This window comes from Emys orbicularis, chromosome 16 (genome assembly GCF_028017835.1).
Source record: "Emys orbicularis isolate rEmyOrb1 chromosome 16, rEmyOrb1.hap1, whole genome shotgun sequence".
Lineage (NCBI taxonomy): Eukaryota > Metazoa > Chordata > Testudines > Emydidae > Emys > Emys orbicularis.
Genome location: NC_088698.1, coordinates 10,338,503 through 10,361,250, shown reverse-complemented (window position 1 = coordinate 10,361,250; position 22,748 = coordinate 10,338,503). Strand labels below are relative to the sequence as shown.

Sequence of the window (22,748 nt, the reverse complement as noted above, 5' to 3'; positions counted from 1 at the left end):
TCAGCATCCTCTTGATTCACATCCCTTTGCCCTCACCGTTAGATCATATAACATTATTATTAATGTGTGAATGTTGTCATAATACCTGTAGCATGCAATGCAGCAGAAGCAAAATGTCTGGAAAGAAACATTTTTGATTTCTCCATATAGTCTGGACTAAGAACATCCATCTGCACATTATGTACATTTGCATTTTTATCTGGAGATTCTTGGTGGATGTAAAAAGCAAGCACTTAAGTTTGGCTTTTTTGGTTTTTACTGTCCCTGAAATACCTCAGAATTAGTGTCTCCAGGTCAGTTCTGTAGCACAATAACAGGGTTGCTGATGGAAGCCTGCCAGCCACTGCTTGTGCTATACTAGTTCTGTATAATACGGTAAAGAGAACCCTCTCCAGACTGAAATTCTAGTACCTTTCACAAGTACAAAGTTCACTTGAAACCTCTCAGAAATTACAGACTCACAAGATTTCTGTTACAATACCCATTAAATGTGAGAGCACCTTCTGAACTTTAATGGTACTTCTAAAAGAAAAGCTTCTCTGAACTTAAATATTTCTAGGCGGGTGCAGTGCAGTTTCTAAAACCCTTGTTGGAAGTATCAGCTGATAGGCTAAATCAGGCCCTCTTCAGTCTACTTAAATCTGGTAAAAAATGACACTTGTAATAAATGACTTAGGACAGCCCAATTTTAATAAACAAAGTGGGTAAGTAATATATTTTATTGGACCAACTTCTGTTTGTGAGAGAGTTTTCGAGCTTAGACAGAGCTCCTCTTCTCAGAAAGCTTGTCTCTCTTACCAACAGAAGTTGGTCCAAAAAAGAGATATTACCTCACTCACCTTGTCTCTCTAATATCCTAGGACCAACATGGCTACAATGAAACTGCATACAATCTTAAATAGTAATACAATCACTGGGCCAGCTTGCTTCAACCAAGCCTGTGGTGGGTCATATGGTTACTCAGGTGAGAGACTCCTCTCCAAGTCTTCCCCAGGAGAACATTTTCTCCTCAGCCAGCCCTCTCTGTTAAGAAAACAGCTATTATAACAGCTGTAATCAGATCCAGCTCAGGGAGTTCCTGCTGCTTTGTACCTGCATTAGCTCCTGGTCCTTACTTCTTGGGTGTGTGGGTGTATAAACTCCATAATACTTCTGAATTGTAATTGTTCAGATTTTCTCTGAATGATTCAGAGAACTGTTCCTCCAGTCTTAACATAGATTCATTTTAGTGAATTTAGGGTTTGTGAAATGTGTAAAATTGCCAGCCCTCGTAAATGAAACTCCAATCCTATCCACAAAATAGATAACCATATAGGAAAGGGATTATGCACTTCCAGCACTGCCCATACACTATGTCTCATCCCAATTCTAAAGGTATCACCTCTAAGGAAATGAGAGGACTTCACTCTCCATGCCAAATCAGTCATAGGCCTCTCTGCAGAGATTAATAATGATTCCTTTAATGCCAATTGGATTTTGTGCTGCAGACATGTCCAAAGGTAAGCAATATAGGACAACATGAGTTCCATGTAGCTACATCACAAACTTCAACAAGCAATACTGAATGGACGTGGGTTATCATCAAAAGAACTTTAGTTTGACCTCAAAGTGACAATCCCACTGAAGATTAGCAATGAACAATGCGTACAGACAACCAATCTAGTGCAGTTCTCTTGAATAGTAGCTAACAATGCATTTTTGGCAAAAGTAAATTATGCCTTATTCTGAAGTGGTCTCTTCAGCCTAGATAACAGTATTTATTTTGTTTTGTTTTATGAAGTATTTATTATGTATTTTATTACCTAGTTTATGATCTAAAATTTCACTAGGATTTGAATAAGCAAAATAATCAGGGAAGAAGTTCAGAGAAGGCAGGGAGAATGTAAGAAGGATGACGGGTTAAAACAGAACTCTGATATTACCTTCCATAACTAGTATGGAATTCTGGGATAAAATTTAGGATTTTGTAAAACCATCATGTTTTTGTGAAATGTAACATTCTAATTATATTGCAATATATATGTGCAAATAGGAGAGTAAAGCTTTCTGTGGGAAACTTAGCTCGGAATTTCTTGACTTTTGTGCAATTAGAATTTCAGCCTAATGTTGCAAGAATGTAATTTTTTGCTTTTAGCATATTTTATGCTGATAAAATGTTTCAGCCATTCAGAGAACACACATTTGCCTAGGTTTAACCTAAGAAATTATCTACTGCTTGTACCAGTGTCCATCTTCTTTATTGCTGCTTGCTTTAATTCCGCTATTGTGTCTAGAGAATGCTTTTCAAAGTCTACAGCCCTTGTTGTAAACACTTGTGTAATCTGTATCCCACTGGGGTTGACAGTGGTAATTTGTCAGCATTTATTTGCAGCAGGCTGTAACTAAACCTTGCCAGGAGTAAAACAATCTTTTTGTGTACAAATGCTTGCCGCTTTAATTGCAAAAAATGTTTACTTTTTCTTAGTTTGACATTCAAATTAAAGAATGCTAGAAGGTTCCAAGGAAATATTTCAGACGACTGTAGAGTTACCTACTGCAAGGCATACATGAATGCAATTTAATATCTAGTTAAGCTATTACTGAGCAAATTTAGTGAATAGTCTCTAAGCAATTCAGTGCAAAGGAACATCTGGCAGAACAGCAGACGAAAGATTTAGTTAGATGTTATTCTTTTTAACATTTCACTAAATTGATCATGAAAACAGGGATTAGACCACTCAGTTACAAGGAATTAAGAGAAACTTTGGGCCTGACGCTCTCATTTACATTGCACCAGTATTGTGCCAGTTTAACACCATTGTAGTCAATTAAGCAGCACAAGTGTAAAACCGGTGAAGCAGAGTGGAGAGTCAGCAGGCCGGATATTCATTTACAATAAGGCTCTTTCACACTAAGGCTCCAATACCTTGGTCTAATTTGGTTGTTGGGTTTAGTGTGCAGGTGCTGGGTGGCATTGGTGATCTGTGACACAGACAAGGTCAGATGATCTATGGTCCATTTGAGTCCCTCTGCTGGAGGCCTTGCGGTCCTACCACACCTTGCTCCAGAAAAGGAGCAGTGAAAGTGAGTCATCCAGGCCTACCTAGAAAGGCTGCAGGGAAGCAGCCAATCGGAACATAGCAGGCTCAGATAAAAGGAGCTGCATGGGAGAGCCGGTCAGCTCCTGATTGGGAACAGAGGAGTAAGGAAGGGTGCTCCTTCTGGAGCTCAAGGAAGAACCAGAAGATGGGTTATTCAAATAGCACATGATTCCTATTTGTAGGGTCCCTGGGTTGGGACCAGAGTAGTGGGTGAACCAGGGGCTGCTGGGGAAGTGGCCAAAGCCCTGAGAAGGAACAAGTTTTTTTTTAGAAGCCCAAGAAATGGGCTGGGCCATTAAACAGGCCCAGGGATGGGGCTGAAGACCCTGAAGAGGGTCAACCATTTGTTGAACTTTGTTACTCTCCCCCCATGCCCCTGGAAGGGGACTGAAGATAAGAAGTGACCTGGCTGGAGAGCTGGGACACCACAGATCAGCTAAAGGTGAAGAGTCTCCACGGAGAAAGACCTGTGGCGCTACTGTATAATAGGGCAGGGACAGACTTAAAGCAAGCCCAGAAGATGCTGAGGACTGAGCCCAGAGACAGAGCTAAAGATTTTAACAAGGGCAGAGGGACAGGCCCTGTTGAATTTTTACCCTGCAAGGGGTTTGTTCATTCACACACTGACTGCGTGTGACTTGGCCGGAGGGCTGAGACACTGAAGACCCATCTGACAACATTAACAGCCACCAAGGGTGGTGAGAGTGTGTGCAGGTTCGCACCCAACCAAAGGAGGTGCTCATGAGAGGTGAGTGTTCCCTGTCATAATGACCCAGAGAAGGGTTGCCAACTTTCTACTTGCACAAAATTGAACACCCTTGCCCTGACCCCTCTGGGGTGGGGCCAGAAATGAGGAGTTCAGGGTGTAGGAGGGGGCTCTGGGCTGAGGCAGTGGGTTGGGATGTGGGAGGGGGTGAGGGCTCCAGCTATGGGTGCAGGCTCTGGGGATGAGGGATTTGGGGTGCAGGAGGGTGCTCCAGGCTGGGATGGAGGGGTTTGGTGGGTGGGAGGGGGATCAGGGCTGGGACAGAGGGTTGGAGTGAGGGATGGGGTGCAGGCTCTGGGCAGCACTTACCTCAGGCAGCTCCTGGAAGCAGCAGAATGTCCCCCCTCCGGCTCCTACATGGAGGTGTGGCCAGGCAGCTCTGCACGCTGCCCTGTCTGCAGGCGCCGCCCCCGCAGCTCCTATTGGCCGCGGTTCCCGGCCAATGGGAGCAACGGAGCTGGTGCTTGGGGCGGGGGCAGTGCATGGAGCCCCCTGGCTGCCCCTATGCCTAGGAGCCAGAGGGGAGACATGCCACTTCTTCCGGGAGCCGCACGGAGCCATGGCAGGCAGGTAACCTGCCTTAGCCCCGCTGCGCTGCTAACTGGACTTTTAACGGCCCAGTCAGTAGTGCTGACCAGAGCTGCCAGGGTTCCTTTTCGACCAGGCATTCTGGTTGAAAACCAGACACCTGGCAACCCTAACCCAGAATCTTTACTGCTCAATAGTTAAGGTTATGTTGAGTTTTATACTTAAAGCAAGTTTTAAATCTCTTGTATTGCATGTTAAAACTAAGAGGGGGGAGATTTTCAAAAGCACCTTAAGGATTTCAGAGCATAAAGCTCACTGAAAGTCCCACTCCTATCTAATGTGTGGATGTGCTCATTACAAAACATTAAAGGAGTCAATCTTCAGCCCTGATTCTGACTGCAGTGTCTCACATCTCACGGAAGGGGCCAGAGAGGGAGTTTGCACTCTGGAAGCCCAGAGGTAGAACCAGTGACTGGTTGCTGCCCAGACCCAGCTGGCTTGAAAGTACATGGATCCAAAAGTTGGGCCCAGTTATAATAGCCTGGTGACTGTCCCCTCGGGAGGACTCAGTCAGGGCTGTAAACACACTTCTCTTTCTTCCATGTCTATTTTGAGACCAGAACTAAACACAGTATTCCAAGTGAGTGCATACATCCCTTTCTACAGTAGCATTACAATATTTACACTATTATTTTCTATCCCATTCTTTATATACCCGAACATTTTCTTCGCATTTTTGACTGCTTTGATTACCGATCGCACCACAATATTGATTTGTGCAATGACGGAAGAGAGGGTGCCAAGCATCTTAATAAACGATATTATAAGAATGCTGTAATGGTGCTTTGTGAGAGCTCTGTAACATAGACCCACCCAAACTATCACCATTTCTTCATGCAGAGATGACATCATTTTGAATAAGCATAAATGATAGAGAGAGAGAAAAACTCCATTTCCGAACTGTTGGTAGGTATCATTGCCTAGTTTGCCCATAACCAGAGTGCGGCTATTGCAGCCCAAGGAATCTTGCTTTTCTACCCATGGCCTTAAAAAGTCCATTTCTGTGTACTCTAGATTTTTACCTCGTGTGAGTAAGATCTTTACTAAGAGTCTTCAGATCCTTTTCTATTTGTTTAAATGGTGGGGGCATCTTCAAAGGTTCTTGTGTAGTAGACTGAAAATAATTGTAAGGAAAAGAAACTGGATGTTAATGAAAATAGTTCATTAAAGTGGAGACAGTGGATGCAGCTAAACTTACGGTTGCACAATAGTTCCTAGGTTCTTTTAAAAAGGTTATTAGTATCAGTAGTCACAGCTTTCATGTATTTTCAAATGCAGACTCTACCTTTTGTTTACTCTCTAATGTGCTTACACATTTATTAAAAAAAAAAAAAAAAATCAGGATCAACCAACCTTCCAACATTCAGTTTTGTGCTAAACAGAAGGGAGATCTAGCAGATTTAAAATAAACAAAAAGGTGAGAGCACACTGCAATAAATAAATCAAAATCTTGTTGCTGGACCGTCAAAGCCAACCCAGGCAAATTGTTAAATACAAGTGTGAGAGGGAAATGTACTTTAGAATAGCCAATGTGGTAACCAGCTTTCTAGTTTTTTCTTTAAATGTATGCTGTAGGAATTGCTTCAGTGTAGATAGCCATAGACTATAATGTAGTTCTGCATTGTTATATTACACATCAACTAGAACAGGCCTGCACAACTCGTAAAGCGGCGAGGGCCATATTACTCCAAAGAAAACAGCTGAGGGCTGAACCCCCCCAGCCCCGCCGAACCCCCCCCAGCGCTACCCAGCCCCCCCCCAAACACAACACCCCCCCAGCGCTGCCGAAACAACCCCTAGCGCTGCCCAGCCCCCCCGAACCTCCCCCTCAGCGCCGCCCGCCCCGCGGAAACAAACCCTCCTTCCCCAGCACCACTGGGGAAGGCGGGGAGGGATAGCTCAGTGGTTTGAGCATTGGCCTGCTAAACCCAGGGTTGTAAGCTCAATCCTTGAGGGGGCCACTTAGGGATCTGGGACAAAAATCAGTCTTTGGTCCTGCTAGTGAAGACAGGGGGCTGGACTCAATGACCTTTCAAGGTCCCTTCCAGTTCTAGGAGATAGGGTATCTCCATTAATTTAAAAAACAGCAGTATTGAACCTTTGTAATATGTTATAGTGGGCTCCTAAGGTAGTATAATTAAGGTAAAAGAAAAATGTCTTTTTGCTAGAAGTAGAATAAGATCTTCCCCCCACTTTGTAATCAATTGCCCTGTTGAATGAATGAGGTGTGAATGAGGAAGGCATGGAAGGCAGCACCTACAGACAGCTGCAACCCTTGGAGAGGGGATGGGAGCCAGACCAGATCAGTAGACCAGGTCAGCCATCAAGTCACTGCTTGCCTTCTCAGCCCCCCTCCCCCACCGCTGGCTCACCTGCACCCCTGCCACTGCCTGCCCGCTCGCCTCCTCAGTCCCCACCTCCTCAGCTCGCCTACTCACCCCCCGCCACTGCCCGCTCGCCTCCTCAGCCCCCCTCCCTCACCCGCCGCTTGCCTACTCACCCCCCGGGGGCCGCACAGTGAGCCCACCTACTCACCCCCCGGGTGCCGCACAGTGAGCCCACGCGGGCCGCATGTTGTGCAGGCCTGAACTAGAACATATGCTTGGGTGATCTTGGATGAATTACAGCAGCAGACTTGCCACAGTAATTGTTCTGTGCTTAGCAGAAAGAGGCATTTGAGTAAAATATCTCCAAGCCATTCAATATTTTAAAATGATGCTGTTAGGTCATTCCATGTGAAAGCTGGGACGGCTCTACTGACCGCAGTGGAATAACACCAATATATACCAGCTGGTCCTATAGATCTAGATATGCGCTATGGTGGCAGATGCTCTAAAAATCAATCAAATATAAATAACTGTTTGAAATGAAAACTATAATCATGTGCTAACCATTTCTGCATTGAGCATCAGTATAGGTTAAGATCCAGGCCTTTTATAACGTGTAAATTCAAATGAACAGAGTGGAAGAGATTACCATTAGTAAGCATGGACATTAACAGCAATAGTGTTATCAAATTAGGACCTAATCCTGCAGTCCTTCGCCATAGGCAAACTTTCTGCTGACTTCAATGGTAGATTTACCTGGGTAAGGAGAATTGGCCCATAAAGTTTAGAATGTTTATCAGCCAGAGAAAAAACAGGATTTCTTACTGCTATTTGAGAAAAGTGTTTAATTAGGTTAAAAGTAATGATGTAGTATCATGATGTGGAGTAAGGATTTAGGCCTCGATTCAGCAAGGTACTTACGTAGGTAACTTTCAGCATGCGGGTAAGTCTTATTGTCTAAAATTATGCATGTGCTTAAGTACTTTGCTGAATGAGGACCTTAGTGGGCAATTTAAACTCACCTTTGGTCTTGGGGAAATCTTTGCAATAGTCACTGCATCCACTTTCTTTAGTACTTCTTCCTGAGCAGTGGATACCTCCTCTTTTATTGGTTCCTAAAAAAATAAGTCAAACGTAATTATTTTGTACTGCTACTGCTAAGTATCTGTGTAATATAAGAACAAGATCTTCAAAATTAGTTGCACAAATCAATTTTCTTGTGCTAATCTATCTTTGCATATTTAGTCATAAATGACAGCTAATTTTCATATGAAGAAAGGCATACAAACCTGTGTAATTTTGGCACACAAAAATATATTCACATTTGAGGCATATTCAAACACACCACTGTGCAAAATGCATGCATAGATTTTAAATTAAGTTGCTTGAGTGCTTAAAGTGCTTTAAATAACAACATTTCTCTTGGAAAATTGTTTAGATGGGTCACTGCGTCTAACCTAAAAGGAAAATCCAATTCCCCAAACTTGGAATAAATAGGAAATTAATTACCTGTAACTGCTGTTCTCTGAAGTTATACATTGTCATAGATCACCACTCTTGAGTCTGTGCTTCAGCACACACATGCAATCCCCTGAAGTGGAACACAGGCACTTCCTCAGTCCTCCAAGCACCAGGTTTTTTTTTCCAAGTAGGAGGAAAACATATTTCCACAGGTACAAAAAAAAAAAACTATTTTAAATGTCTTAATAAAAGACAAAAGCTTACAGAACTCTGAACTATGCATGGTGATCAGGCTGAGCGGACAGCAAAATGATTAATTTTTCCTGCAGTATTCTTGGACTAAGGAGCTGGTTTATTGACTAATTTAATTAAAGCAGGACTAGCCAGAGGCTTTGGTTAGCTGCATCCAGAAGGTTAGGGCAGAGCTGACAGTATACTGAAGGTGAAGAGGTCTGCTCGATGCATACCATACTCAGTGCTTTGGGTGAAGTGCTCAATGAGCAGTAAGTGTTAAGCACCACCAGAATAGTGTGTTAAGGAACGGAGGGTGTAAAAAACGCCAACCAACACACAACTTTACCTAGAACAAAGGCCAAGTGAGGGAGGAACAAAGTCCTCAGACACTGGAAAGTTGTCAGGATAGATGTTCCAGTGTGTTGACTGATGCAGTCAACTGACTGAAGACTGACTGCCAATGGGGCCAAATGAAAACAATTTTATAAAAATGAAAGTAAGGCACTAGGATCAAAGCACCAGCGGTTGAGATGGGATATTCTGAGGAAAAGATATAAGATAGCAGATGGAATGTTGAGGTAACGAAAGGTAGCTATATGCACAGAAGCCGGATTCAGTGGTCCCGGAGAGCCCTTTCCCTGTACAAGCCATCCTACTGTCAGAAAGGAGCACTAGTAGGCACCAACTTTCACTGTGGGGGTTGGCAGGAGATGTCTGCTGCTGGAACCACCAGTTTAAAACTTTGAACTTGGGAAGCTTCTGCCTTGGAGTATGGACCCAGGAGTGAGGATCTATCACCATGGTCTCTCTATGTGAAGAGAGGGGCGAGGAGAATGAAACAAGGCGGCTTGCAGGGAAAAATAACATAGAACCTGCCAGCTCAGATGGAATCTCAGTTTGTTTGTTGTTCATAAGAATATAGATTAAACTCCGGAAGGAAATGGACTTGGATGTTTTGGTGAATACCCCGTGCATGTGCGTGCATGCATCCAGGTGCTGTTTTCAGAGTAGGGTGAAAATTGTCCATTCAAAGAAATTTCGAGCAGTTTTAGGCCTCCTTCAGTCCTCTTTCCCTCCATGTGTCATTTTTCTTTCTGGTTTTTCTTCACTCTTGCTCCTTCATTGAGGTTCTCTTCTCTTCCCAGCATCAGTGGAGTTATTTGCCTGTCCGCTCCTGCCAGTATGTCTTTCCCAGCCAGTGACACCAAGGGCCAGATTCTGTGTCATTTATTATGCTGAGTAGTATCCTTACTCTGTAAGTAATACCACTAAAATCAGTGTGCTAGCTTGTGGAATAAGATAAAGCTAAATGTGAGTAAGGGTGACAGAACCTAGCCCAAAGATTGCATCAGTTGTTTATATCCATGAGCAGCAGTACAGGACACTTCTTCCATTAGACCATGGAGTAAGGGTCATTGCAAAGCTACAGCACCCCAGCAAGTGCATCAGGAGGCAATGTTCCTCAGACAGGCTCAACTCCTCCCTTGAATTCCCAATTGCATTAGTGGAGAATAAATTTGTGACCATCCTTTCTGGGATACAATATACCTCTGCTCCTGCGGATGGCAGCTCTACTGGCTACTGAGAGGCAAAGGAAGGGCAGAGACATGCCTCCAGCTACTCTCTGCCAGTGGCGGATTTAGAGTTAGTGGGTCCCGGTGTGCAGCTTCACTTTTGGGGCCTCACCCTCGGGACCCAGCCAAGAAAAAGAACATTCTCCCTTATCTTCCCCCCGTTTTTCATTCTTTTTTTCTTCACCTTCCTCCTATAAGTAATGGGAAGTAAATTAAAATAAAATGAGATACCTTGATTGGGGCAGGGGGTTGGGGTTTAGGAGGGGGCGGGCTCTGGGAGGAAGTTTGGGTGCTTGGTGCAGGCTCTGGGCTGGGTCAGGGGGTTGGGGTGCTGGAGGGGGCACTTACCTTGGGCAGCACGGCCCCCAAAGCGATTGGCACACACCCCCATCTGGCAGCAGCTCCTAGGTGGGGGTGGGGCAGGGGGTCTCCATGCACTGCTGCCCGCAGGCACCGCCCCCACAGCTCCCATTGGCTGCAGTTTCTGGCCAATGGGAGCTGCGGAGTTGGCACTCAGGGCAGGGTCAGCGCGCGGAGAGAGAGAGAGAGAGAGACACACACACACACACACACACCCAGGGGCCGCAGGGACATGCCGGCCACTTCTGGGAGCGAAGCAGTGCGGAGGGAGGGAGGCAGAGCAGGCAGGGAGCCGCCTTAGCCCTCCTGCTGGCATGTCTCTGCGTGCCCCTTGGGGGGTGGGAGACAGCGGGTCTCCCTGCGCTGCCTGGGGTAGGAGCAGTGCGTGGAGCACCTCTCCCCTCCCCTGCCAGGGGCACGCACAGACATGCCAGCAGCCGGCCGCTTACAGGAGCGGCGTGGGGCCACTGGCCACGGCATGCAGGCAGCCTGCCAGTCTGAGCCCTGCTGCGCTGCTGGCTGGGACTCGGGGGCAGGTTGTCAGATATTTGTCCTGCATTGGGGGGGGGGGGAGGGCTCTGTTGTTGGGGGCCCCGTGCCACCGCATGGTTTGTTTCATGGTAAATCTGCCCAGTCGCTCTTTGTTGGGAGTAGCTGGGACACAACCCTTGCACTCCCCTAAGCACTGGAGATATGACTCAGGCAGCCCTAAAACAGAATACATGAGGGGGTTGTCCTTACACCCAGTCCCCTGCAAGACGACGTTAGCCCAGGGCAGAATCTAGCCTTGAAATAGTACATGGGTAGTCACAACACCATCATATAATAACAGAGTTCTGTCTTTTTAATTTGCAGTGTCTGAAATGGGAAAAAGTGACGAAAACAATATGGAAATGTCTCATCTGTTCAACTCCCAACATAATATTATTGAAATGATCCACATAGACAAATATGACATGTTATGTGCAGGATTCACGAAAGGATTATTATTTTTTGTTTTTGTTTCTCTGAATAAATAGGCTATGAGGAAAAATCCCATCTCCTTTTTAAATATTTAAAGGACAGTTCCAGTGATCATTTCCCATTTTCAATATTACTGGATTGCCATGACATAATATCACATAATTCCATATGTATGAACCGCTGGTATTTTTATAAATATCAAAATCCATAAATTATCTATGGAAACATGACCCAAAGCAAGATCGCATGGGAAATCATCCAAAAACATTTCTGATGAGGATGATTAAGGTCAGTAATTTTTGCTGAGATCAGGATGTATGTACCTAGCAGTTGTGGAGACAAATGAACTGCAGAGAAGCTACAGCAGGTGGAGCTAGATGCTACCTGATTGGGCCCAGCTCTGTTCTTGCAAAACTGAATCTGAATCCTTCCTGTGCCCAACAAATGTTACTTAGGGCACAAATGAAGATCCACCTTCCCTGTCTATCCTTGGCCATACTTCACCCATCCTCTATGTTGTTAAATTCCATAAGTTTCCCGTCTAAGTACTGTTTGACAGAGTGATTCTACCAGTCGCCTCCTTTTGTGTGTTTCTATAGCTATCCGGTGCATGCATCCCTGCCATAGCCGACACTCTGGGGCTTCATTTTTAAAACATGTCCCAAATATTTTCATTTTCTTTTCTGGATAACTCTGGAGATAAAGAGTTGTTGAACACTGACAGATCTCAGCATTTGTTATCAATTCTTTCCATTGAACTCCTAGTATTTTCCTGAGGTATTTGCTTTTGAAGGCATTTAGTCACCTGTCTATATCTTTGGTGGATTTCCAGCTTTCACATCTATATGTTAAGGTGGAAATAACATTTGAGTTGATGATTCATAGTTTGGTCTTTGAGTGGTAGATTTTCAATGATCATCTTGTTTTAACTGGTGAATGCAGCTGTTGCCTTGCCAATTTGTGATATTATTGCCTTCTGGCTATCCCCATTGGCTTGCATGTTACTGCCAAGGTAGGTGAATTGGCTCACTGCTTGCATTCCTTTGCCTTCTAAAGTAATGCATGAGTTGGGAGTTTTATTACTGCTTTACAGTTATAGTTATAGCAAAATGTTAATGTGTTTGAAATGAATCTGAGCTTCCTCCATCACAGAGCGCCCATTAGCCATATGACTGACTTAGTGCATTTGTTGCCTGCCTACCATCAACCTAGTAAAGATAACTCTTAATCATATCAATAAATCTAATCAGCTCTCATGAAACCCTTGATGTGGAGGTGCCAAAGCTTCATGTTTTGGCTGCCTACTGGACTGAATTCTGAATGTTGTTTTTTATAGGCAGTAGTCAAGCTGAGTTCCAGTGCAGTACTCAGAGCTTTTATTTTATTTTACTTTTTTACAGCAACTGCTTAGTACTGGCCCTTTCCTCCTCTTTCCTCCATTAGGGCAAGGAAATGTGAAACAGAGGAATAAGGACTGAAGGAGAATTCGCAATTTAACACAGATTCCAAGGCAAAAAGCTTCATTAAGAATGAGTAATGTAGAATTAAGATTGTGCTCAAAATAATATTTAAAAAGTGCTTAGTCTTTTTTTAAAAAAAACCCACAGAAACAAAACAGACACAACAGAAATTCTTAGATACAAGGCCAGATCCTCTGATCCATTATGGGTATACTACACCAGTCTAATGATGCAAAGCACCCTAAATTGGCCATTTGAGAATTCTCTTTGCTGAGGGGAATAGTTGGCTAGTGTAGAGCTGTTGCAGTAGTTACCATGCAATGACCTTCGGGCTGTGAGTGCAGGAGGAGTAGGGAAATAGTACATGAAGGATGTAAAAGGAGAGGAAAGGGAGGTCTTTTGCTCAAGGCACAAGACAAACTCAGGATACATGGGATCAATTCCCAGCTCTGACACAGACTTCCTGTGTGACCCCAGGCAGATCCCTGATCCAAAGCCCACTGAAGTTAATGGGAGTCTTTCCAGGGGTTCTGGATCAAATACTGACTCTCTCTGTGCCTCTGTTCCCCATCTGTAAAACTGGAATAAACCACACTTCCCATTAGACTTAACCAGCACAGGGATTTTGCAAAATAAATTCATTATCATTTATGAAGAATTCAGATGCTGTGATGATGGGGATCATAAAGGAACGTAGAAAGGAGCCAAAACCCTGCTGTTTCTGTACTTGAAAAAAAGCTTAAATAGCCTTGTTTTGTTTATCCAGTCTGTTTCCCTCAGCTTATTATTATACCTCCTGGAGATCCTTGTCTCCAAGGAACACTGACCTAATTTTGTTACTTTTTTGGTAATTAAAATTCTTGGGACAAATTAATCCCTGGTGTAACTCTGCTAGGAATTCATGTTGGCTCCTTGAGTGACTGTATTATTAGGGTTAGGGTTAAGAGGGATAGGGTTACTAAGATACATAGTATTTCAAATGGGTCATCACAAGCTGTTAGAAAACTTTTCTCACACTTGTACATGACATCTCTATTTTTGCATCTCCGATTCCTGTTTGCTCTTGTGTTTTGTTTTGTTTCATTGATGTGGTTGTTAGGCAACATGCCAAAGGGTTTAGTTTTATGCAACACTTCCCAACTCATCTATTCACTGTGTTTTGTAGTGTCTGACCAATGAAAGTATTTCCGCTCTTGGTTAAGGTTTTCTAGACATCACCCCATTGCTGATGTCGAAATTATAAATGCTTCCCCCCATTTTATATTTAAAAATAAGATGTTTTGGATTGCATTAATCCATCCCATTAGAAATGAATGTAATCTGTGCTGAACTGAATTTTTTTTTTTATCTGCCTTTCAGAGTGAGAATGGTATATCATTCTGGTATTCAGTAAACTTTAAACAGGAGTTTCAAGTGAACTAGGAAAGAAGTTGAAGAGTTCCAGTCAGAAATGAAGGGGCTAGACACATATAAACAGCTTTGAAATTTGACAATTTTTAGTCAGATGCTGGACTTCCTCTTATTGGAATGCTATATTAAAATATGAGCATTTGTGAACCCAGAAAGGAGTTGCTAATAAAATTATTTGATCAGTATCTTCTAGAGCACCGTCTCCATTCAAGAGAAAAAGAACAGAAAAAGAACAGGCTACTCTGTCTTCTTCCACAGTGAGAACAAAGTTAATTTGAGAAGGGGTTGGGAAAGGCACAGCTGGACAGCCTCAGGAGATTCAAGGAAATGTAATTGAGAAATAATTATCTCTCTAATTACTTCTGACCAAATCAATAAAAACTGCAGAATACAGAAGCATGACTGCCTCATGGCAGAGGATGAAGAACAGCAAAGTTGAAGATGACCATGAAACTAAAGAAAAGGCCAGACATGCTGGGAACTTCAAAGCACTCCTCTCTCACAAAATGGAAAGATACCAGTAAAATAAACAAATACATGCAAAGGGGAATGGCTATTTCTGACCACTGCTCAGCACTGAAGATTGTTGAATGTACACGTTATTGTTTTAATATGTTAGATAAATCATGTGTTTGTCCATTTCACCACCGGGGGGGGGGGGGGGGGGAGGGAGGGGAAAATCTTATTTATTGTTTCCTACTAAGCTTTAATGTTTCTTCCATACCTGTACTGTGGGGGAATGATTTGCTGAGGAGGAAATGATTTGCTGACTGGATAAGTTTAATAAGCTATGGCACTTATTCTTATAAATGCATTTTAGTAAGGTAGGCCAAAATGTCATCTCTCCTGTGGCTTCATCCCCAGATGAGTAACAATAGTGAAGCCTGGAGGTAAAAAACGCATAGCTCAATGTGGCCAGCTGTGCGCATATGATGGGGAATAATCTTCTGGCTAGTCACAGATGGAAAAGGATGTGTTTGATGCATTGGCTATTTGAGCACCTGATAGCAATGAAGATTTCTACTAGGACCTAAGGCTATCTAGCTTAGGTACTTATCTGGCCCCCATTACCACAGTAGTTTAGCAGCTCACAATCTTTAATGTATTTATCCTCAAAACACCCCTGCAAAGCAGAAGACTATTATCCCCATTTTACAGATAAAGAACTTAGACACAGAGAGACTAAGTGACTTAACAAAGGTCACACAAAAAGTCCATGTCAGAGCAGGGCACTGAACCCCAGTCTCCCAAATCACAGGCTAGCAACCTAACCACTAGAACACCATTCCTCTCCTGTAGTTAGTCTTGTCCATGGACTCATCAGTTAAGAGTCTGCACCCAAAGGCATTTGATTCTTGAGTGACCTTTTCTTACATTTGAGGCTGGAAGGGAACAGAAAGGATAGTCCACCTCCAGATTTGTTCTCCGTGTTTCTGAATATGTGGTGAATGTCCTCAAATGAACCAACACTGATCACATGGTGCAAATTAGCCAGGTTGCTGTGATGCAGAGCAGATCTGGCTGATTACCGGCAGTGAGATCATGGATGGTGAAGGGTTTATTCACCACAGAACTTGCACTGACCAGCATGAAGATGAAGTTCTGGTATTTGTCTGATTTGGGGCTATGTTAAGTAGCTGTGTGTGAGTTGCTCCAGATTGGATGCAGTTGTATTAACCATCTTCTTTCTAGGCACTGGCTGGTGTTCCCTCTGTTTTTCCTTCTTGATTTTACGACTTGTCTTGGAGAGGAATGCAGGTCACCTTAACTGGCAGCGGCGGTAATCTACAGAGTGGCAAGACTGCTCAACCCCCTGAGTTCTGAGATAAGATGAGCTACATCTAGGAGTGCACCAGTGCCTATGGTCTGGCAAGTGTGCTCAACAACCTGGCCACTGTCTTGTGCTGTGTGAAGGGGCAAAAATGGTGGAAAGTAGAGTTGCAAATGGGAGTTATTTTTAAAGGCCCAGGCATTAGGCAATTTCTGTGCAGGTAGGGGAGGAGATATCACTTATGTACTGATTGATGTAGGGTGTCACTTGGCAGAGAAAGGAGGAGAGAATGAGTTACTGCTAAGAAAAAGTACATGCTCCCAAGGAGAGACAACTAAAATAAAAAAAGTGTGAAATAGTGTGCTAAATTCTTCACTCAATATCAGCATGCAACTCCAGCCCCACACATATAACTAAGAATTTTCCCCTTACATGTAAGCTCTACACAACAGGGATAGAACACAAAACAATGGTGTAGGAACAGTGTAGCAGATAAAATACACAGACTTGACCCTCTCTTTTTGTAAATAGCACTTGATGTTTCAGCTGATCACAAATTTTAGAATTTCCAAAAATGGTCAACATTTTTCAAAAATTCAACAATTTTTGTAATGAACATTTGTATTTTTTACCATCTCCATTTAAAGTGCAGTCATGCCAAAAAGATAATGTATTGTCTGGACAGAATGGCATTGACATTTACCAAAAGTACCAACAAAAGGTCCAGAAAATCTCAGAAAGACTGGCTACGTTGTCTGTCACTGTCATGCTGGTAATGGAAAAGAGCTTCAAACGACAACCTACCCAGAAGATAGCAATGAAAAATGCTGAGGACTGTATGGCTGTGGTGGTAGAAATTGGCTATAGAACTTTTCACCCATTGGGAAGTTGTCTTGGTCTCGATACTAGTGAATAAATGTATTCATGATCAAAGCCATCATCATAATTGGCATCCCTTCCTGTCATCCAAATTGAGATATGCTTTCAGGGTGATAGTAAGGGCAAGCTTGCACTACTGCTGCTTGTTATGTGGATAAACAGAGTATTTCAGTCTGTAAGGCTGTCAAGCTGGCATCTCTTCTAAGAACTAAAATTCATTTTAAGCCACACAAAAAAAAACAAAAAAAGTGAAAAATGCAACATGACAGACTTCTTGGCACAATTTCCTCACACAACAGCTGGTCCAATATGTCAGTCTCAAAAGAAAAAAAGTTGGCTGCTCTTTCTAAAGAACTTTATATAAAATAAGCCAAATCCTAAAAGTTCCTTGATCTTAAGAAAGAGGAAAGTCTTTTTAGAAGGCATAATGGCAGGGGGAAATATTGGTAGAATGAACAACCAATTATGGTGGAACTCAGGCACTACCATTGGAAGAAATTGTGGATGTGGAAGCAAGTATATATATTTTTTCCCTTATAAACATAGCATAGGCTGGATCAGTCACTAGAACTTGTAACAAGCTCTGAGATTACAGTTACTTTCATAGTTTTTTTTAAACAGCCCTTTTATGTAAGAGAGTGCAAAAGAGTCATATGACTCACAAGGGGGTTTCATCAGTTTTGTCTGGACTATTTTGCGTTTACTGACATCTCAGATGTAATATCTGAAGCAAGTTTAGTTTTAATTATTTTTATTTTGTTCTCTATTTTTCTGTAATTTGCCAATAATAATACTAAGACAACCTCCCTGGGGTCTTGGAGATTGTTAGTGGGAACAATCATCGACTAGGTGCCACACAGAGACATTGAACTCTGACCTCAGGGAAGGCAGAATCAGAAGTGGTTCACAGCTTGCATACAAGGACAAAGTGATTCTGCAAACAATACTGAAAGGGGGATTGGCAGGGACCAATCAGTGCATGAGGAGAACTGAGTGTTCTAAAGGATACTGGGTTTTAGGTTAGAGTTTTTTGAATTACTAAAAGCTAAATTCTGCTCTCTGTTTATGAGTAGCTTCCACTGAAGTCAATAAGCTTCAATGAGCACCACACATGTACATCTTGGTCCAAAATTTGGCTATTAATGTTGCAGAAAGCAGATCATCCCCCGATTACTGTAGAAAATATCAAGCAGCTTCTGTGGGGCAAATGAAAGGCTAAAATTGCTTATAGACACAGCAGCTTAGGTTAATATAATCTTCTGCCAATGAACTCTATATGCCCTTCTAACATATGCCTTGTATACCGACAAGCTAGCTTTCCATATTTCTTTGAAAATATCAAATCCTTCTCACTAAAGGAAAGCTATGAGCAACAGAAACAACAGGGCAAGACTTGCTAATTTCTTTAGACTAATAGGGTAATTTGATCAGAATCTTTATCCTGAGCTTGGCTGTGCATCAAGATTTTTAATAGTGTGGACATTAGTGAACCATTTCTGCAATAAAACTGAGGAAGGTCTACTGCTAATGACACCTTTTCTTATGCAGAAAACTGAAATCTTCCTATTTAGGATTATGCAAAATAGATCCATCTTGGATTCATTCATTTGCAGAATATTTGATTTATACAGTCCTAAACTAGAACTGTCAATGATGAGCTATTCACAAGTGACTTATCTGATTGTGATTACATTCTCAGTCCTTGCAAATTGCAATAAGGAAATTTAAGGTCTCATTGGACAATGAATAAAGCAATCTTGCTCTGTCCTCTGCTTGCTCACATTCAAAAGCATTCATTTAGATATAATTTTTCCCTATATCAATTGTAATTTAGCATAACTCACAGTGAACAATTTGTTAGGTGTTTCAAAAAATGATTGTCACTCCCCTACTCTCTGATTTAGGCTCTGGATCACCAAACTGATGTAAATCAGTGGCTTTCAAGAAACAAATGATTAGTACTTGGTCCCCTACAGATTTGCACATTGACTATGTGTTCCAGTATTAAACCTTGAACCAGGTTTCTATGTTGAACCCTGCGATTTGTTACTCTGAAGGAGTTGGCTTTCCTGAAGACAAAGTAAATATATTGATGACACATTAGAACGTAGAACCCCTATTCCAAATTGAAACATATGAATGAAAAAGAAGATTTTCCCTCAGTGCCCTGAACTCTGCAATGCTGTATTTCATTCTCCTTTCATCCTCCAAATACATTTCTCCAGTACAACTGGACAGTTCCATTTTTCTCTATCCATGTGACTGAATCCTTCCTGGAAAAGTACTCCCAGAACATTTGTACAGTACATTAGTAGCAAAAAAATAAAATGCAGAAGTAGCTCTTTTTTTTTGCTGGCCCATTGAATTCACATCAACCTTGCTTTGTTGAAGGTCTCTTCTTTCAGGATGACCAATGGCTCCACTATATTTGTTGCTCCTACTGTGGAAAAGGCTGTGGGAACCATTATAGTGCAAACTATCCTAGGTTTCTTTCAAGGCATCACCTTTTGGTGCAAAAAATGTAAGAGGATCTCTGTAAATTTGGATCTTGACAAAAAATAATTACCCCTGAGCTATACAGTGAGAATAATATTAGTTTCATTATGGAATTACTTTACGCTTAATATAAACAATTTTTTCTTCCAAATTAAAACTTCAATGTGTTTTGTGCAGTCTAATCTTTTGGAATATTCCAAATCATATTTTAACAAATTCACATGATTGAGTTGGTGTAACTAGAGAGTTAATGACCTGTAAAATGAATAGTTTACATCTGGCAATCCAAAAAGAGTCAGTTTTTCATCATCTGTACCTCACAAAATTGGATCCAACTTTCAATTTCTATTTTTTTCAGACAACTATCGCTGTTTATTCCACAAAAAGAACATACACTTGTGGATGTAGTTGCATACCTAGATTAATAAAAATATGTCAAGCTTTTTCTAATTGTCTTGCAAAAATATTTTAAATAAATGAAAAAAGAGTATTAGGCAACAGTATTCAGTGGCTGCTATATAAATAGATGTACAATAACGGAGATGCCCCAGGTATTGAAAATATAATGTTTATGGACAAAAATAAATATAAAGCCAAATTCTGGACCACTTTTCAATTGCACTCAAACAGGCATAGGCATAGGGCCAAATTCATCCTTGGAGTACAAGTCCTGACTTCAGTGGAGTCAAACCAAAGATGCGTTTGGTCCACATTACAAAAGTAGCATTGTGTGCCCATATTCCAGTTGACAGTTATCCCTTACACAGTAAACTCCTCACCGATTAATCCTGTCAAGAGTATGGACGTGTGTGTGTGTGTGTGTGTGTGTGTATTTTATGTAAGCCATTGCCCTTTGACCCTTAGGGTCTACCTCGAATACACTTCTCTGACTCTGATTCTGAAGATCCTATGGAACAGCCTCTCCATGGGTTTTAGAACCAGAATTGGGTCAGCAATCTTCTTGACTATGGTCCCCCTTTTAGGCCTTTTTTTTTTTTTTTTTTAAAGCAGGAGCCTGAGGTGCAAGCTGAATTGCTTAATCACAAGTGATTTCATTGCTTAATGCAGTAGACGTAAAAGTATAATTAGTCAGGCCAAAAAAGAATTTGAAGAGCAACTAGCAAAAGGCACAATTTTTTTAAAAGTACATCAGAAGCAGGGAGCTTGCCATAAAAATCAGTGGGGCCACTGGACAACGAAGGTGCTAAAGGGGACCTCAAGGAAGACAAGGCCATTGCGGAGAAGCTAAATGAATTATTTGCATCGGACTTCACTGTAGAGGATGTGAGGGAGCTTCCCACACTTGACCCATTCTTTTTAGGTGACAGATTTGAGGAACTGTCCCAGATTGAGGTGTCAATAGAGGAGGTTTTGGAACAAACTGATAAATTAAACAGTAATAAGACACCAGGACCAGATGGTATTCACCCAAGAGTTCCAAAGGAACTCAAATATTAAATTGTAGAACTACTAACTGTGGTATGTAACCCATGACTTAAAATCAACCTCTGTACCAGATGACTGGATAGCAGCTAATCTAACTTCAGTACCCAGCAAACTGGTTGAAACTATAATAAAGAATAGAGTTACCAGACGCATAGATGATCACAATACGTTGGGGAAGAGTCAACATGGCTTTTGTAATGGGAAATCATGACTCACCAATTTATTAGAATTCTTTGGGGGAGAGAAGGGGGTCAACAAACATGTGGACCAGAGATATCCAGTGGATATAGTGTTGTTAGACTTTCAGAAAGCCTTTGACAAGGTCCCTCACCAAAGGCTCTTAAGCAAACTAAGCAGTTATGGGATAAGAGGGAAGGTCCTCCCATGAATCAGTCACTAGTTAAAAGAAACAAAGGGTAGCAATAAATGGTCAGTTTTCACAGTGGAGAGAGGTAAAGAGCAGGATGTGTACTGGGACCAGTGCTGTTCAACATATTCATAAATCAGGTAGAAAAAGGAGTAAACAGTGATGTGGCAAAGTTTGCAGACTATACAAAATTACTCAAGAAAGTTAAGTCCAAAGCTGACACTGAAGAGTTACAAAGGGATTTCACAAAACTGGGTGACTGGGCAACAAAATAACAATGAAATTCAATGTTGATAAATGCAAAGTAATACACATTGGAAAACATAATCCCAACTATACATACAAAATGAAGGGGTCTAAATTAGCTATTACGGCTCATGAAAGAGATCTTGGAGTCATCGTAGATTTTTCTCTGAAAACATCTGCTCAGTATATAGCAGCAATCAAAAATGCTAACAGAATGTTAGGAACTATTAGGAAAGGGATAAATAATAAGACAGAAAATATCATAATGCTACTATATAAATCCATGGTACACACAGACTAATACTGCATACAGTTCTGGTCACCCCATCTCAAAAAAGATATATTAGAATTGGAAAAACTATAGAGAAGTGCAACAAATGATTAGGGGTATGGAACAGTTTCCATACAAAGAGAAATTAAAAAGAATGGGACTGTTCAGCTTAGAAAAAAGATAACTAAGTGGGGATACAATAGAAGTCTATAAAGTCATGAATGGTGTGGAGAAAGCGAATAGGGAAGTGTTATTCACCTCTTCACATAAGACAAGAACCAGAGGTTATCCAGTGAAATGAATAGGCAGCAGGTTTACAAACCATACGTAAGTACTTCTTCACACAACGTACAGTCAACCTGTGGAACTTGTTGCCAGGGGATGTTGTGCAGGCCAAAAGCATAATTGGGTTAAAAAATGAATTAGGTAAGTTCATGGAGGATAGGTCCATCAATGACTATTAGCCAAGATGGTCAGGGATGCAAACCCATGCTCTGGGCTCGAGCCGCTGTCAGAAGACAGGATATCAGGCTAGATGGACCACTGGTCTAACCTAGTACAGCCACTCTGATGTTTTTGATTTTAATATTAATAGTAAAACACAAACCTGCTTTCGTGAACTCTTGAAAACACAGGGTCTATGCATAATCAACATGCTTTTGGAGATCCAAATGAATTTTTGAGGAGTTTTTCTCTCCCTCGTTTGCTCACTGGACTGTCTTAGTATGGCCGTTCTTATGTTGCAGTGTTCTTATAGACCATGATCCTGCACCATAGGAGCCAATGGGAGTTTTGCCATTAACTTCAATGGGAATGTGATCAAGCTTATAAAGACCTAGTAGCTGAAAATCTGTACTGTTTCATAGGTATGGTGTAGCAGTTGGGCCTAGTAATCCACTATCTGTACAGTCTCCCTTGTACAACCAATGAAAATGTTGAATGCAAATTACCTGTAGAATAAAGGTGGTGATTGGCTGAGTTATCTATAATAGCACAATGGTCTAGGACTCTTGGCACAGCATAGATACATGCCTTATTTAGCTGTACAC

The 22,748-nt window shown here is 41.9% G+C and overlaps 1 protein-coding gene across 1 annotated transcript in view; it reads right to left on the bottom strand.

The window, feature by feature from the left end:
* The window catches only part of CCDC60 (coiled-coil domain containing 60), a 110,175-nt gene that overhangs the window by 52,872 nt on the left and 34,555 nt on the right, over window positions 1-22,748 (bottom strand). The window contains exons 2-3 of the mRNA XM_065417495.1: window positions 7,784-7,876; window positions 5,457-5,548 (exon numbers count right to left, since the gene is read on the bottom strand). Coding sequence (XP_065273567.1) covers window positions 5,457-5,548; window positions 7,784-7,876 — 185 coding nt within the window. The remainder of the gene's footprint in view (window positions 1-5,456; window positions 5,549-7,783; window positions 7,877-22,748) is intronic.